The 16,901-nt window shown below is 50.2% G+C and overlaps 1 protein-coding gene across 1 annotated transcript; it reads left to right on the top strand.

Annotated features, from left to right (window-relative positions):
* The first annotated feature begins 4,252 nt into the window (after positions 1 to 4,252).
* Positions 4,253 to 16,525, top strand: Chit1 (chitinase 1). Its single transcript, XM_005330396.5, has 11 exons — positions 4,253 to 4,530; positions 5,152 to 5,181; positions 8,091 to 8,292; positions 8,851 to 8,907; positions 10,391 to 10,556; positions 10,768 to 10,892; positions 11,589 to 11,712; positions 13,665 to 13,850; positions 14,171 to 14,278; positions 15,407 to 15,533; positions 16,095 to 16,525. The coding sequence occupies exons 1-11, from the start codon at positions 4,506 to 4,508 to the stop codon at positions 16,337 to 16,339; spliced, it is 1,395 nt and encodes a 464-aa protein (XP_005330453.2). The 5' UTR covers positions 4,253 to 4,505; the 3' UTR covers positions 16,340 to 16,525.
* Positions 16,526 to 16,901: the final 376 nt, after the last annotated feature.

The following is a 16,901-nucleotide window of genomic DNA, read 5'->3' as shown; positions in this document are numbered from 1 at the left end:
CAAATTCTAATTGTTCATTATTGGCATTTGGAGAACAATTGATATTTTCTTTTTTGAGAAGCTGTGGCTGTAACCCAGGACCTCACTCATGGCAGGCCTCGAGGCTCTACCACTGAGCCACATCCCCAGCCCAACAATTGACTTCTGTATTTTAATCTTGTATCCTACAACTTTGTTGTAATTGCTTATTAATTCCAGAATTTTATTATTGTTGTTTCTGTGGGATTTTCAACATAGACAATCATGAGTTGTAATTATTCCTTCTCAATCAAGGAAATGTTCAATAAGTATTTCCTTTTCTTTTCTTATTGCGTTAGCTAGGACATCCAGTACAATGTTGAAGAGGAATGGTGAGAGAGGACATCTTGCTTTCCCCCAACTTGTTTCCCCTTATTAGATAAAAGCTTCTAATTTCTATAATTCACATGTTAACTTTATTAACTTCAGGCCTTTTTTGGTGAGGGAATACTGGAGATTGGATCCAGGGGTGCTTCACCATTGACCCACATCCCCAGCCCTTTTTATTTTTTATTTTGAGACAGTGTCTCACTAAGTTGCTCAGGGCTTCACTAAAATGCTGAGGTTGGCCTTGAACTTGCAATCCTCCTGTCTCAGCCTCCCAACCTGCTGGGGTTACCAGTGTGCACCACCTCACCTAACAACTTCAGGCTTTTTATAGATGTTCTTTATGAAGCTGAGGAAGTTCTCTTTCAACACTACTTCATTAGGAGTTTTTTTTAATGAATGCATATTTGATTCTGTCAAATGCTTTTTCTGTATGATCATATGATCATATGGTTTTTCTTCAGTCTATGATACTATGGATTACACTAATTGATTTTCAGATGTCAAGCGAGGCTTGCAAACCTGTAATAAATCTCACTTTGTCGTAGCTTGTAATTACTTTTATATACTCTTGGGTTTTATTTGAGTCTATATTTTTAAGAGTTTTATGTTTATGTTCATGAGATATATTGGTCTGTAATTTTTTTCTTGTGAAGTTTTTATATGATTTTTGTTATTAGGACAATAATAACTTTATAGGATGAATTAGGGAGCATTTATACTGCTTCTATTTTCTGGAAAAACTGTAGAGAATTAATATCACTTCCTATTTAAAAATTTGGTAGATTTCACAGATGGGTGTGGTGATACATGCTGTAAGCCCATCAACTCAGGAGGTTGAGGCAGGAGGATTGGAAGTTTGAGTCCAGCCTCAGCAACTTAACAAGACCATGTCTCAAAATAAAAAATTAAAAGGGATAGGGATGTAGCTTAGTGGTAAAGAATCCTGGGTTCAATCTCTGAAAAGTTCTCAGAAAAAATTGGTAGAATTCACCAGGGAACTCAAATGTCCTAGATTTCTTTTTTGGGACATTATTAATTATTTATTTAACTACTTTAATAGATATAGGCCTGTGTGTATTATTTATTTCTTCATGTGTGAATGTGGGTAGTTTGTATCTTTCAAGATATTGATTCACTTGATCTAAGTCACCCAATTCATGGGCTTGGAGATGAATCTAATTAACAGCGTCACTTTCTTCTTGGTTAGCCTGGCTAGGAGTTTATCAATTTTGTCGATCTTTTCTAAAAACCAGCTTTGGGGCTGGGGATTAGCTCAGTGGTAGAGCACATCCCTGGGTTTGATCTTCAGCACCACAAAAATAGTCAATTAATTGAAACCCAATTTAAAAAATAAAAACAAACTTTGCATTTCATTAGTTTACTCCACTGAAGTCCTCTTCTTAATTTCATTGGTTTCTGCCATAATTTTTATCTATTTTCTTCTATTTGCTTTGGACCTATATTGTTCTTTCTTTCCTAAGATAGATGCCTAAGGGTACTTGCCGCAGTCTGGCTGGGCACAAATAACGGAGCCACCACAAAAACTTGTAGATTCCAACAGCAAGTCTTTGTTTGTTTGTGTTTTGGGTGCTGGGGATTGAACCCAGGGCCTTGCGCTTGTGAGACAAGCACTCTACCAACTGAGCTATATCCCCAGGCCCCCAACAGCAAGTCTTTATTCTCGAACTCTCACCAACACTCTACATGCACGTTCTGGGAAAATACACTCCCTCCACGGGGCTCTGCGTACCAATACTCTCAGAACCCCGTGAGAACTCAACGGGAACTCCGAAGGAGTGGGTGCTTGAGGCAGCAGGATCAGGATCCGCCCTAAACCTGGAGCCACCCTATTCCCAGCAGGATCCACCCTAAACCTGGAGCCGCCCTATTCCCAGCAGGATCCACCCTAAACCTGGAGCCACCCTAATCCCTGAGCAGGGTCACCTTTCAAACCAAAATGCCATGCAAAATGCCATGTCATTCCTACTTGGCCATGGCTCTCAGCATCTCCCCCCTTCTGATTAATTAAACAACAAGCAATGTGGCTTAGGGACCATGTCTGTTAGGTTGTCCAATTCAACATATGGTTCTTACTCGTCATTGGATGAGCTGACCTCTAGGTGTCAGCCTTCTGTCTTTGGTTGGTACCACTGCAATTGGATCATACCTGTCACTGACTATCGGTCCAGCATACAGCCATACTTGTGGATAGGCCTATGCACCAGTGGGGGGGTGAGGTTCTTTGCCTCACCTCTGTTGGTTCCCAGATTTGGCCTTGGTGCCAGTGGGGGGGTGAGGTTCTTTGCCTCACCTCTGTTGGCCCCCAAATTTTAGACCATCACTAGCAGAAGGGAGGAGGATACAGAAATGCCACGACACCAAGCCAATTGACGGCTCCTTTGGAAAAAATTGTATCACCGGTGACACCATCAGCAAAGATACCCCAGCACTACCACAATTCGCTGCACCAACAGATAGTTCACAATGCACACAAGTGATACATAGCCCAGGCAAGTTCTGCAAGCAGTTCAAAGTGGAGGAATCTATCAATATGTCCATTTCCTCCCAAAGTAAATCGACTCCTTGATTGAGCATTACTTGTTGAGTTATTATTCATTGATGCATCAGTTTATACAGTTTGTTGTGATAACTATCAAAGAAGCTGTAGTGTGGTTTTATCTTTGTCTTCACCAGCACTGGGATGAAGATAGGAATTCTGGCAATGATGCTAAAAAAATATGTAATATTCCAACAGGTATTAAGAAAACAATTTTCTGAATAATTTACATTATCCTGAACAGAATTATTAAATATAATGAAAAGGAAAGGTGAAAGTAAACAAACAGATCTGTTAACCACCTTTAAAAACAATCCTTAACAGCTGTTTACCTAATTTAAATTTAACCATTAAAATCACGTGAATAAAAAAAAAATTCGGATCCATTTTTTCATGAGCGCTCCTCATATATGATAGATGGACATACGCACATACAGACATACAACACAAAACAGAAGTGTGCACACAAACATACAACACATAAGACAATAGTAAAGGCCTTGTAGCTTTACACAGGTGAAATCTCCATTGCAATGTTTAAAAACTCCACAGTCAAAAAATAAAACTGATCAGAAAAACATTAACCTAGGTTTGTATGAGCTCAAAAATAAAATAGAACTTTATGATGTGGAAAAAATGCAATAATAAAATAGATATTGAAAAAAGCCACCAGACAAGCCCACTTGGCCTTCTGGCCACTCATTCTCGCCATATTAGGTGGGGGCAGTTCCTCTAGATGCTGCAGGGTTTTTCCGGGGGCCCAGGAGTTCAGGCACTCACAGATCCTGTCTACAGACAGGATGAATAACAGGCACTCACACAGGTCCTGAGATGAGCTGGACGGTGCCCCCCAAAAGATCTCCATCCAGAATCTCAGATTGTGAGAGGACTTATTTGGAGTAAGGGTCTTCACAAAAGGAAGGAAGTCAAGATGAGGTCCTCATGGTTTAGAGCATCCTTGTAAGAAACAGAAAGAAGACAGACATGGACACAGGGAAGGGCCACATGCAGACAGGGTTGGAGGGATGCTACCACAGGCCGTGGCAGGCCAGGAGCCACCAGACGCTAAGATGAAAGATGGAAGGAAGGATTGTCCCCTAGATTGTCCCTGCCACCCCCAGAGTTCAGATGGAAAGACTCAGTTCAAGAGAAGGCTACAGAGGGGCAGAAGAACTCTCTAGAACCCAGCCGCCCAGGCTTGTGAACCATTTCTCCTCTCCAAAACTCGTTAGGTTTGGTGCCACTTGTGGTCCCTGTTGACCCACACAAAGATCAGAGTCATGCTCAGCCAGCAGGAAGTTTACAAACACTTCCTACTTTCCTCTTTGCCTCCCCATTTGGCAACATTAAGAGTTCAGTTTACACCCCGTGATTGTTCCAGAAAAAGCAAAAATTACTAAAGGCCATTGTGTCACGTTTGCTCAATCCATGCTACCTGACACCCTACTTTTCCACTTGCCACTACCCGCAGCCTCCTCTCTCTCCTCCCTCCGGAGCCTGACTTTCGACACTCCTGACCAGCGTGGGATAAAGCAGGCAGATAAGAGCAAGACCCAGAAATCTGGTTTGCACCGAAGAGGTCTGCGGCTGAGCCAGCATTATGGTGTGGTCCATGATCTGGGCAGGTACGTGTCCACGGAAGGGAGAGTGGGCTGGATCTCAGGGGCCATGAACCCCTCAGGAGGTGTGCGTGGCCTGTGACTCCTTGCTACTGTCTGCCAGGAAGCAGGAGCACGCCAGAGAACTTTGGAAGGTCATTCCATCCATCCCCCTGCCTCTTGGCTTGTAGCACCTTGATTACCTTTCCTGTGGGTGCTTCTCTTTCAGCTCAAGAGTCTCTGGGTTGCAAGGAATGGATCCTCAACCTAGCAGAGGCCCCATAGCCTGCAGGGACAGAGGATCTGCCACCCCCAGCCCTTCACCCAGGCTCTTTCTGCCCCAGGAGAGGCTTTCTTCTTTCTTTCTGAATGTGACCCATGTCAGCAGTTTTCCCAGGAGCTTCTTAAATCCACATGGTCCTCCACTGAGGCTCTGGAGCAAGAACCTTCCATTGGCTTCTGGGGCGATTCCTAGCCTCCTGACGTCTGGCCTGGGCAAAAGGATGGACACAGTGCCCTTGTGGGCCTTTTCAGAAAGGAGAAAGCTTTATTTGGGTGAAACCAGGCCCCCCTGACCACCTGAACCGCCCCCAGCGTGTGGGGCAGTGAGAATGACCGTGTGACCACTGCTTTCTCTCTCTGCTCCAGGTGTGGTGGCTCTGCTGATGACCCAGTGGGGTAAGTGGCATTTTTCTTAGGCCAGGCGTTGGCCCTCTCAGTCCCTTCCTGGATTCTGCTGCACCCCACCCTAGCCTCTACACACACACCCCAAGAGCGCCTGGCAGATTTTAGAGGGACTGTGCTCCAGTGCTCAGCCTTTATCCCCGACAGCCCTGCGGCTCCTTTTCCCAGAAGGGGCCTTCCCTCCTTACCCACTAACTGAACCCCTGCCCTCCATATCGGTTTAGTGCCTCCCCACCAACACTGAGCCCCTGGAGCTGAGGCACCCCGTCTTAGCCACTCTGCCTCCTCAGCCTCTGAGTTCAGCAAGAATGACACACTTGCTCCCGTGTTTGTCAATGGCTCTGGAGTTTGGGAGAGGCAGAAGGGGACTCCTGTGTCACAGAAAAGAAGAGGAATTTTTAGCAACTCACTCTCCCAGGTCTCCTTCCCATCCCACCCACTCCCTGCACATCGGTAGCCCAGGAATCTGGCCCCAGACCCCCATCCTGAGACTGTTCCCCTTAAGCTGCTGGTGACATCAGATGCACATTTGCCCTCTTGGTCTTACAGGAGGGGACCAGCAGGGGCCACAGAAATAACAAGTACGGGGAGGTAGGAATGCTGGAGACCTCTCAAACAGTTGGAGTCCGAGCTGCTCTTGGGCTTTCCTGCACCATAACAAAAATAGCAGGACTTTGTGGCCGGGTGTGGTGGCGCATGCCTGTTGGCTGTTGGCTCCGGAGGCTGAGGCAGGAGGATCTCAAATTCAAAGGCAGCCTTAGCAATTTAGCAAGGCTTTAAGCAACTCAGTGAGACCCTGTCTCTAAATAAAATACAAAATAGGGCTGGGGATGTGGCTCCGTGGTTGAGTGCCCCTGAGTTCAATCCCTGGTACCAAAAAAAAAAGAAAAAGTAGGACTTTGTGTAGACTCCGGTTAATTAATGCAAAGCATCCTTAACGGAACTCACTGGGTGCTTGTCTGGGGGTTCACATATTCGAACTCTTGGCCACACAGATGTCCGATGAGGCACATTGTGTGTGAGGTACGATGGATGCCATCTCAGAAGGAAGCCAAGTTCCATGACCAATGACCTGCAGAGCTGGGACTCAACCCAGGGCTGGCATCCCAGGGCCCTGCTCCTACCTGCCACACTTGACGGTTTCTATCTACAAAAAGCCACACAGAGCATTCGCTGTAGGAGAGCAGGATGGGCTGACAGCTTCTCCAGCTCCCTCCTGGTTGCTCCGGGGGCGTGCTCTGTGGGTCAATCCCTTCCTTCTTCCTTTTGCTTGGGGGAATTCACCAATCCTCTTTCTAGATCATTGTAAGCTACACGCCCATTCTGTCACCAAGCTCCATTCCTGGGTGACCTGTGTCAGGCCAGGGACCACCCAGCTCCTCTTCCTCCTCTTCCAGGGCCATCCTGTGTCCAGGGTCGGGTCAGACCTTCTGCTCCCAGGGATCCAGTTGAGGCCTGAGCTTTCTCTCACAGTCACCTTGTACTCCACCCTCTCACAGGCCCCAGGGGGACTGGAGGGCGAGCTGGGAGGGACAAGGGAAATTCCTGGGTCTAAACATGGCCAATGTGCTCCTTCCTGTTCAAACTCACCATTCCATCAAGTCCCTGACACACAGTGTCCCCCATACAAACCATATATCCTGGAGCTCAGGACAGGAAGGGACCTCAGAGTCATTTCAGAGGGGCCTGAACCCCAAGAAGAGATGCCCATTGGCAGATGCAGGAATGAAGACAAGCACCCCTTCCCTCGTCTATCCTTCCTTCCCTCCCTCTCCCTCTCCACCTCTCCCTCTCCTTTCCTTTTTATCTTCTTCTTTTTTTCTTTTTTAATATCTAGGGATTGAACCCAGAGGCACTTTACCATGAATTCTACTCCTAGTCCTTTTTTTTTTTAAAGAAAACTTTAAGTACCAAGGCTGGCCTCAAACTTGCAATCCTCCTGCCTCAGCCTCCTGAGCTGCTGGGATCACAAGCATGTGCCACCATGCCCAGCAGCACTCTTGCTTTCTGATGTCCTGGCCGATCCAGCCTAGGACTGGCCTCTGAGGTGGCCATCCCCATGAGACCTCACTGGGAACACAGACTCCCCTGCAAAGCCTTCCCACATCCCCCATTCTACGTGGGATGCCAGGGAGGAAAAACTGTCTTTTCTTAGATAAAGTAAGTTATTAGTACTTTCACAGTGATGTTTATAAATTTAGATTCTCTACCAGGGACAGAAGTACATGCAAATAGCTTTAATGCAACATTTAAAAATAAATAAATAAATAAACCCTGGCCTGTAACTGGGGCTTTCTCTCTGCTACTCCATGTATTTGCATTTTAACCAACACTCTGCAATATTCCAACTGTGTTTGGTGAATTCTGCCTCCTTCCCTTGGGCAGATCAACATGCCCTGTTTAATTCCCTGTGGGCTGGACATCGGGACTGCCTGGGGCTACCTTCTGTGACATTTCAGGCCCTGGAGGGGAGAGTGTAAATGGGGGTAAGGAAGCCTGCCCACCAGTCCCCAGCCGTGGGGACTTGGGCTCTGAGCCTGGGGACTTTCAGGGATGTCAGGGGTCAGGAGACTTGGGTCTGACCAGTCACTGTGCCCTCTTAGATGCTTAGACTGGGATGAGTCTGAGCTCAGGAGTCTCAGCTTCCACACAGTGAGATGAGGATGGTGGCCATGGTCCTGTCCACTCAGGTGTCCTGAGGGCCAGAAACTGGCCTCTGAAAATGGCTTCCTAACTGTGAGGCGCTGCCCAAGCAAAAGCAGGCGCGTCTCTGCCAGGACCCTCACTCTGGGCGTGTGATAGGTGAGAGCACTGTTTGCTCCCGGGTGTGTGTGTGTGGGGGGCGCTCCTGTTCTCACAGGCCCTTCTGACAGTCATTTCTTGCCTTTGCCCCAACTGCTCAGGCTCTGCTGAAAAGCTGGTGTGCTACTTCACAAACTGGTCCCAGTACCGAGAGGGGGCGGCTCATTTCTTGCCCAGGAATGTGGACCCCAACCTGTGCACCCACCTCATCTATGCCTTCGCTGGCATGAGCAGCCACCAGCTCAGCCCCGTAGAGTGGAATGACAAGACTCTCTACCAGGAGTTCAACGGCCTGAAGAAGATGTGAGCCCCCGGGGAAGAGGGGTGATGGGTGGTGAGGAGGGCAGGTGCCTCCTCTCAGAGTCACCAACCTCCCCCATCACTGCTATGGAACTACTGCGCGGCTTTGGGCAAGTCACATCACCTCTTTGGACTTTCCTGTACTTATATGGAAGAGGCGGGGGTGCCTTAGGGAACCCTAAAGGGCCTTCCAGCTTGGGTCCAAGTAGGAGCTGGTTTGAGAAACAGCTTCCCTCTCCCAGGCATTTCCTGCCTCTGGGGAATGCCCCGAAATCAATGAGTCCTTCAATCCAAGTCCACTTTACAAAGCTGCTCTGAGGACCTCGGATCACTTGTCTCCTGAATTCCTAGAGTCTCCCCAGTTGGACAGGAGGCTCTCCAAGTCACAAACAATGTCTGTCTCAGCCACCCACAGCTTTCCCACAGTACAGCCTCCGTGCATAGGGACTTATGCAACCCTTCTCCCCTCCCGGTCCGTCCCCACCCCATCGTCCCCACCAGGAAGCCCTGAAAGCTGGGGTGGCGGTGGGGCAGATTTTCACTTATCTCTTGTCTTTTCAGAAATCCCAAGCTCAAGACTCTGCTAGCCATCGGGGGCGGGACCTTTGGCACTCAGAAGTGAGTGGACTGTGGGCACCCGTGTGGGAGAGCCTCTGTAGGGGGACCTGGTGCATTGGCCAAGAGAGCACTGATCAGGGAGTCAGGCCAGGCCAAAGTGTGTCCATGGTGACGGGGGTTGAGCTTATAGGAATTGACTCTCCTTCTGAGTTCTTGGTGCCCCATTGGTAGGGCAGCAGACGGGGCTTGGCTACAGGTTGTCATCCACCCAGTCTTGCCAGAAGCATAGACTCTAAGACAGCCAGGAGGGTTCCAACCCTTCCAGGCCTCAGTCTTTCCTTCCCTGAAATGGGGAGAGAGGATGCCAGCTGACCCCAGACGGTGTGCAGAGTGTGTATTTCTGAGCTCTGATGTGGGATAGCTTATCCCACCTCTAGATAGCAAAGGCAGTCCATGAGATGGGACTTGCATGCCAAATGATTGGCATTTCTGGGAAAATTTTGAAAATCTATGAAGATAATAGAAGACAATATTTGGAACTAGACTTTTTTCTAGAAAATTCAGAATCTGGGGTTCCCAAAGCTGTAAACGGTCTTCCTAAAGCTTTTTTGAATCATGAACCCTCTTGAGAATAAGATGAATGTTACAAGCCATCTTCCCCAGGTAATACTGAGAGTTTTCAATGACACACGGGGTTTTCTTTTCTCCTCCCCCCCCCCCCCGCCTTTTTTTTTGGTACTAGGGATTGAACCCAGAGGCACTTAACCACTGAGCCACATCCCCAGCCCTTTTGAAATATTTTATTAGAGACAGGATTTCCCTAAGTTGCTTAGGGCCTCACTAAGTTCCTTAGGCTGGGTTTGAACTTGAGATCCTCATGCCTCAGCCTCCCAAGCTGCTGGGATTACAGGCGTGGGTCACCACACCTGGCCTACACACAGGGGTTTTCAATCCAGCGTCTCCAGGCATGTGGACCCCACCTAAAACATGCTATTAATTAAGCTAAATGCCAAATTAATAAAAGTGAATTTGAAAAGGATCAGTTACGAGGAACTTTAAGACCCTCATGAAGTCCATGGATTCCCTAAGGGGCTGCTGAGGAAGGAAGATGTGGAGAAGGGGTTCCTGGGGCAGCCTGGGGGTCTCAAAGAGCTCTGGACGGTCATAGTCACAGCACGAAGCACTCTACAAATGCCTGATGGTTAGAAGAAAGGTGACCAGGTTAACCCGCCAGGGAACTTGGCTCACCTGGCTGCACTTCTCCCCTCCTCCGCATCTCAGCATGCCTCGTCTTCATGAGCTCTAGTGTAGAGTAACGTCTGTGTGCCCTAGTGACACACCAGTGTCGGGGTAGGAAGCACTTCATTGTCCCTTTCCCTTAACCAGGCCTATAACCCCCCAGCAGAGCTCCCCGTGGCCCCTGAAGCAGCCTTCCCAGACCCCCTCCTGGCTTTAGGTACCAAAGCATCAGCATCCTGAGTGGTTTCACCTGAGGGAGAGGGTGATCTCCTGTTTGGCCCACACCTCCGCCATCACCTCACAGGTTCACAGACATGGTGGCCACACCTAGTAATCGACAGACCTTTGTGGACTCAGCTATCAAGTTTCTGCGCACGTATGGCTTTGATGGCCTTGACCTTGACTGGGAGTACCCAGGAAGCCGGGGGAGCCCTGCTGTGGACAAGGAACGCTTCACAGCCCTGGTCCAGGTATGGCTGGTGGGCAAGGGGTCACCCAGCCTGTCAGGGGATGCAGAGAAGTGGTCCCCCAGCCCTTGAGTGCTGCTCTGGCTTCAGGGTCCGATGCTTCCTGTATTTGCAGAGCTCAGACCGGCCCTGGGGTCAGTTTTCAGACTCCCAGGAGTGAACACCCACAAGGACCCTCAGGGCCTGCTGGGCTTACTCTGAGCTGTCCCTGCAGGACTTGGCCAAGGCCTTCCAGCAGGAAGCCTCAACTTCAGGGAAGGAACGACTCCTTTTGAGCGCAGCCGTCCCGACAGGGCGAGGCGTTGTGGATGCTGGCTACGAGGTGGACAAAATCACTCGGTGAGTCTCAGGCAGGTTACTGGATACGGGGGTCCATATCTTCCTCTGCGAGATATGGCCTTGAGACACACAAGGTATTCTGGAAGGCTTTACTATCTGGGTCGCTACTCCACTATTCTAGGTCCTTCTGTTGAGATCTGTGCTTTCTTCCTGGGGACCTCAGTCTGAAAGTAAAAATGCCCCTGGGGGCGTGGGAGCAGAGAATGATGCCTTTAAGCAAATTCAAAAGAACCAGCATCTGGCTCCTGGATCCTCTGTGGGGCCCACAGCCCCCACAACCCCTGGGAGCCTGTTAGAAATGTGGGTTCTCAGGCCCACCCCTGCTGAGCGAGCATCTGCATTTTAGTGAGATTCCTGGGATTTTAATATGCATTAAAGTTTGAGAGACACCGAGCTAGACTCCCCTCCAAGATATCAAACCGGCATCAATTTTCCAGCGTGGAATAGGGAGGGCCTGAGGGTGCTGAGGGGAGGAAGGAGAAGTCGCCAAGACTCCAGCCTCACAGTTAGAACAAAAATGGCCCCAGGGGCTAGGGGGAATGGTTGGGGAGTGCTATCTACAGAGCTAGGGGAGCTGCCACCCCCACCTCTGACCACAGGTCCCACCCCAGGTCATTGGCTATGGGAGGAGAAGGAGAGAGGGACCCACCCCGATACCTATCTCACCCCCTGTGCCTGTTCCCACACCTCCTGCAGGAACTTGGATTTCATCAACCTTATGGCTTACGACTTCCATGGTTCTTGGGAGAAGGTCACAGGGCACAACAGCCCTCTCTTCAAGAGGCAGGGAGAGAGCGGTGCAGCCGCCACATTCAACGTGGTAAGTGGCCAGAGAGGTGAGGCAGGACTTCCCTGTGGGACAGGCCCGGTCCAGTGACCTTTGAACCTCAAGGTCCTGGTGGAAAATTAAAACAGGAAAACCAAGCAGAGCGCCAAGAAATCAGGATTGCTTGTTTGCTTGCTTTTTGTTTTTATTTTCATGTTCTCTGCCACTGCCAAGGGGGAACCTCCCTTCTGTGCAGCATCGTGGTGGGTAGTAAGCTTTCTTTTTTATTTTTCTTATGCTGGGGATTGAACTCAGGGCTCTCTGCCACTGAGTACACCCCTAGCCCTTTTTAATTGTTATTTTGAGACAGGATCCCACTAAATTGCCCAGGCTAGCCTCCAATGTGCCATCCCCCTGCCTTTCAGCTTTCCTGGTAGCTGGGATTGCAGGCGCGCAACATGCTCTGGGCCCCACTCTGTATCCTAAAAGTCAAGAGTAGTCATATCATTTCTCTTTCTTAAAACACACAGGACCACAAAAGCCTCAAAACGCCATTTACTTTTGGGGAGCCCACACCTCTGCTTCTCAGATGGAGCGGGACATTTTTGCCTATGGCTCTATCATGAAGCTCCCTCTGTGGGCTGGTGAGTCAGGTGTCCAGGTTTGACCCTGGGCCTGACCCTGAGTCTTGTCCCATCTGGGAAACCATGTGAGTTTTGGAGGAAGCTGTCCCTCTAAGACACCCCCAGTGTGATGAGGAGACACACACAGGCAACTCCCCTGGTACGGTGTTCTCTAGGTTGCATGCTCTGTGTGGAGGCAGGTCGAGAGGCCCTTTTCTTCCTTCTATGCACCACACTGCGCATCTGGGGATTGCTTCTGGTCAGAGGGGTGATGTTTCCAAACTTGTGCCAAAGTACCATCTGCGTTAGCAGGATCTGTCAAAGGTATACTACGTAGACCAATAAAAAGAAGTGCACGCCTAGAATCCCGGAGGCTCCGGAGGCTGAGTCAGGAGGATCGCGAGTTTGAAGCCAGCCTCAGCAACTTAGCGAGATCCTGTCTCAAAATAAAACATAAAAAAAGGGCTGGGGATGTGATTCAGTGGTTAAGCACCCCTGGGTTCAATCCCCAGTATGGGAAGGAAGGAAGGATGGGAGGGAGGGAGGGAGTAAGGAAGGATCGATACAGTGAAACTGCCCCATTTCCTAAGTGCTGAGGGTGCAGGTAATGAGACCTGAGTCACCTAGAGCAGCTTCTTTGGGAACGTGAGCTGTAAGGAAAGAATCTTTACCAGTCATTTACCCAGTGTGCTTCCATCTGGAACCTGCTCCTGTCACAGGCCCAGGGTCTGACATCTAGTAATTCATGATGGAGGGACAGTCTTGTTCAGAGGTGAGTGAGGAGGCTGCCTACACCATTGATCTATTTGGACATCCAAGTGCCAGCCATTGTCCTTGGCCCCGGGGAGGCAGAGATAAGCAAATAGCCCCAGTTCCCTGCTCTTGCGTGCGCTCAGGTGGAACTCACAGCTACAGTAATAATGACAACCGTGCTGGCTCCCCTGTCCAGCTCTGTCCTTGACCTTGCCCCTGTGTTATACCCTTTAATTCACACAGTGCCCTTAGAGATGGCTGTTTTTATTATTATTTAAATAAACTGCTGGGGAAGGCAGGGAGGGGTCTCTGCCTTCTTTGTTCACTGACGTACCCCAAGCATCTAGAACAGAGCCCGGCCCACGGTGGGCCATCCATCAGTATGGACGTGAGTGTCGTCCGGCTCCAGAGCCGTGCTCTTTGGTTCTCTGGCCACCCAGCTTCTTTCACGGGGCCGAGGGCCTGAGACAAGATCTGAAGTAGATGGTCAGGTGTGGAACACTGCTATAGACCCTGGGATCTCCAGCGGAGGAGTCCCTGCCTCCTGGCCCTCTCTGGGACCCACACTCCTAGACAAGAACCAGGCCAGAGGCAGAGGAGATTAATGGGCCCCTCCTTCTCCACCACCAGGATGCCGCTGTACAACTGTGGCTGCAGAAGGGGACCCCCGCCAACAAACTGATTCTCGGCATGCCCACCTACGGACGATCCTTCACCCTGGCCTCCTCGTCAGACACTGGAGTGGGGGCCCCGGCCACAGGGCCTGGCGCTCCCGGCCCCTTCACTAAGGAAGGAGGGGTTCTGGCTTACTATGAGGTAGGAAGACTCATAACTACCCTGAGAATTTGTGGGGGAGGAGCATGCCTGGGAACTAGAGGGGTGCTTCTCCCCCAGTTTGAGTAAGGACGCAGGCCCAGAGAATTCTGGCCTGGTGAATTCTATCCCATCCCCACCATCTTTGATTTATCCTTAAGTCCAAGTGCTAAAAGATGAAATTTGTGCTTTCTAGAAGCTCCTATGTTCTCCAGACTTCCTCTGACAGGAGTTTTCCAATCTCTGGCCTCCTTCTTGGAGGGAAGGGCAGGCACCTGCCAGGTCTCCCTCCTCCTTCCCAGCACAGCCTTCTGTTCCCGCAGGTGTGCTCCTGGAAGGCGGTGCATAGAATCGAGGACCAGAAGGTGCCCTACGTCTTCCAGGGCAACCAGTGGGTGGGTTTTGATGATGTGGAGAGTTTCAAAGCCAAGGTGAGGCCCAGCCCTGCTGGGAGGGGGGATGTCCCGGGCAGACCCCAAGGCCTGTCAATAACATCATATGACAACATCCAGAACCTCTTCAAGGACGAATCTCCTTGTCAGTGTCCCAACATTTCACAAATCCCCATGGGATAGCACTTTGTACCTTGACCACCTATTGATTAAGAAAAGACACAATGAACAAATCACCCTACATGGATCAACTATCTTAAATGGATTTGTATTTTATTAAATACAAGCAAATTCTGCAGACACATGAAGAGGAGATATATGCATAATGAGGCCTATGATTTTATTCAGTCCATGGAAACATTTGGAGCATGTTCAAATCATGGGCCTTGGTTTACCTATAGGACCCCTTCCTCCTGCCCAACATGTTTCCAGGCCTCTCTCCAGCTACTGAAGAGGACACTGCTTGTCCACAAATCCCACGTCAATTATGATGTAGAGTTGATAGTAGCAAATTCTTCTAGAAGTATAGACAGACAAAGTACTCTGGGAGATTCCAGGAGGGAGTGGGTCACAGATGGCAGAAGGGATGTGGTAGCAGGTGCTGGGAGACAAGTCCTGAAATATACAAGGTAGGCATTCTTGTGGGACATGGCTGAGACAGGAGGGGAGGTGGCTGGAGAGTGAGTTGGGACCAGCAAGGGTTCAGACCAGCCCCCAACCACACTCCAGGGGTGAGCACCCTGTCCCCCCTGGCAGGGTGAGGGGATAGGAAAGCCCTCTCTTCTAGAGAGAAGAGCCATCCTATGCTCCTTCAGGAACCTCAGGGAGGGCAAAGGTATGAACTGGGAAGAAAACTCCATGCAGACTTTTCGGGAAGCTTAAGCGTTTTCTATGGTACCTGAACACATCACAACCAGGAGCTCAGCCCAAAATGACCAGGATGTTGAGGCAGGGCCACCCACCATCACCACTCCTCACCCCTGCCCCCAGGCCCTCCCAGGCCATGCTTGTGCCCAACAGGGTCAGGTCTCAGCTAACCAGGCCCTCACCCCAGGGCCATCTCCAGAAACCCCCACTGCCCATAGGACTGAGGGTCCTGGGCGCCAAAGGCCCTGGGCTCTGGGGCTGGCCTGGCTGGCTCCTGCACTCCCATCTTCCTGGACGTAGGTCAGCTATCTGAAGCAGAAGGGACTGGGCGGGGCCATGGTCTGGACCCTGGACTTGGATGACTTCGCGGGCTCCTTCTGCAACCAGGGCCAATACCCCCTCATCCAGACCCTGAGGCGGGAGCTGAGTGAGTAAGGGGCTGGGGGACAGAGGGGGGATTCAGAGTGGGTTACAAACCCTCGCATCTCAAACCACAGGGGCTGGGCTCTTCTGAGAAAATGACTGGGCCCCAACATTGTGATTTTGCATAGTTCATGCAACCCTGGAGCTGAGGAGACAGTTGGAAGGATTTTCTTTTTGCACTCTCTCTCCTCTTCCTCTTCCTCTTCCTCTTCCTTGCTGTGGCAACGCCTGGCAGGGTGTTGTGACGGGGCTTCCCTCCACAGGCCCTCAGAGGGCCCTTGTTCTTCTTTTGTCAAGAGGAAAGTCTGTGCCCAGCTGCTGTGTGGGACCCCCAGAACCCCTTGTCAGTATACAGTTGGCCTTTGCAGTGGTATATGGCCGTTGAGTGCCATTACATGTGCAGCCCAGGTGTGGTCTGTTGAGCTGTGCCCAGCTCAAGGTGCAGCTGTGCTCCACCTGTGGGGTGTGGGGTGTTGGGTTCCTATAGCGGCTGCCTGTGTGCTCCGCCTGTGGGTTTGAGATTTTTTGACTGAACCTTAGCTGAGTTTCATTGTCTTCTTCCCAGGTCTTCCATATGTATCTCCAAGGTCCCTAGAGCCTGGAGTTCCTGCACCAGGTCATCCCTCTGAACCTGAGCAGAGCCCCAGCCCTGGAAAAGACAACTTCTGCCAGGGCAAACCCAACGGGCTCTACCCCAACCCTCAGGATCCGTCCAGCTACTACAGTTGTGCAGAGGGTTGGCTGTTCCAGCAAAGCTGCCCCCAAGGCCTGGTGTTCAGTGCCTCCTGCAAATGCTGCACCTGGAAATGAGTCCCTAGGACCCGTCCAATGCCATGCCCAAGCTGGGGCCCGGGATCACGTCTCAGCCTGCCTCGCTGTCTTTCTTAGGGCCTCCCTGTGGTCTTTCCATAACCAGGCTTCCTGCTGACTGCCTTTTCTTTTCCCTGTGAGTTCTGGATTGTGTCTTTTACTTGAAAAATAAATATCTAATTTGCAGCCCTCTCTCCTCAGATGTGGTGACTCAAAGTGGCTCTTAAAGCCCACTGTTGATTCAAAAATTGCCCTGGGAAGGCCAGTAGGGAGGGTGGCATAAGGCAAGCACAGGTCAGAACAAGGTGGGAAGGCAGTCCCTTTAGGATGTGTGAACTCCTATATATCAGGTCTCGCCTCCATGAACCCACCTTCAGTTACCCTGTTACTGGAGCCTAGGCCAGAGGCTGCTGGGGTCCCAACTAACTGGATTCGGTCACCTACCTACCTACATCGGAAATGAGAGAGAAAAATATAAAAAGGAAAGATGAATTTAATCACAGTTTGGCTCAAAACTGGGAATACAACTAATATGTAGGGCTTGGCCATCCTACAGAAACAT

This window comes from Ictidomys tridecemlineatus, chromosome 10 (genome assembly GCF_052094955.1).
Source record: "Ictidomys tridecemlineatus isolate mIctTri1 chromosome 10, mIctTri1.hap1, whole genome shotgun sequence".
NCBI classification, from domain to species: Eukaryota; Metazoa; Chordata; class Mammalia; order Rodentia; family Sciuridae; genus Ictidomys; species Ictidomys tridecemlineatus.
Note: the sequence above shows the minus strand (reverse complement) of the source record. Positions and strands in the feature narration are given on the sequence as shown.

Coding starts and splice junctions, on each gene's coding strand:
- Chit1 (XM_005330396.5), top strand. CDS start 4,506: ATGGTGTGGTCCATGATCTGGGCAG. Junction 8,908..10,390: donor GGGACCTTTGGCACTCAGAA/GTGAGTGGACTG, acceptor ATCACCTCACAG/GTTCACAGACATGGTGGCCA. Junction 15,534..16,094: donor GACCCTGAGGCGGGAGCTGA/GTGAGTAAGGGG, acceptor TCTTCTTCCCAG/GTCTTCCATATGTATCTCCA.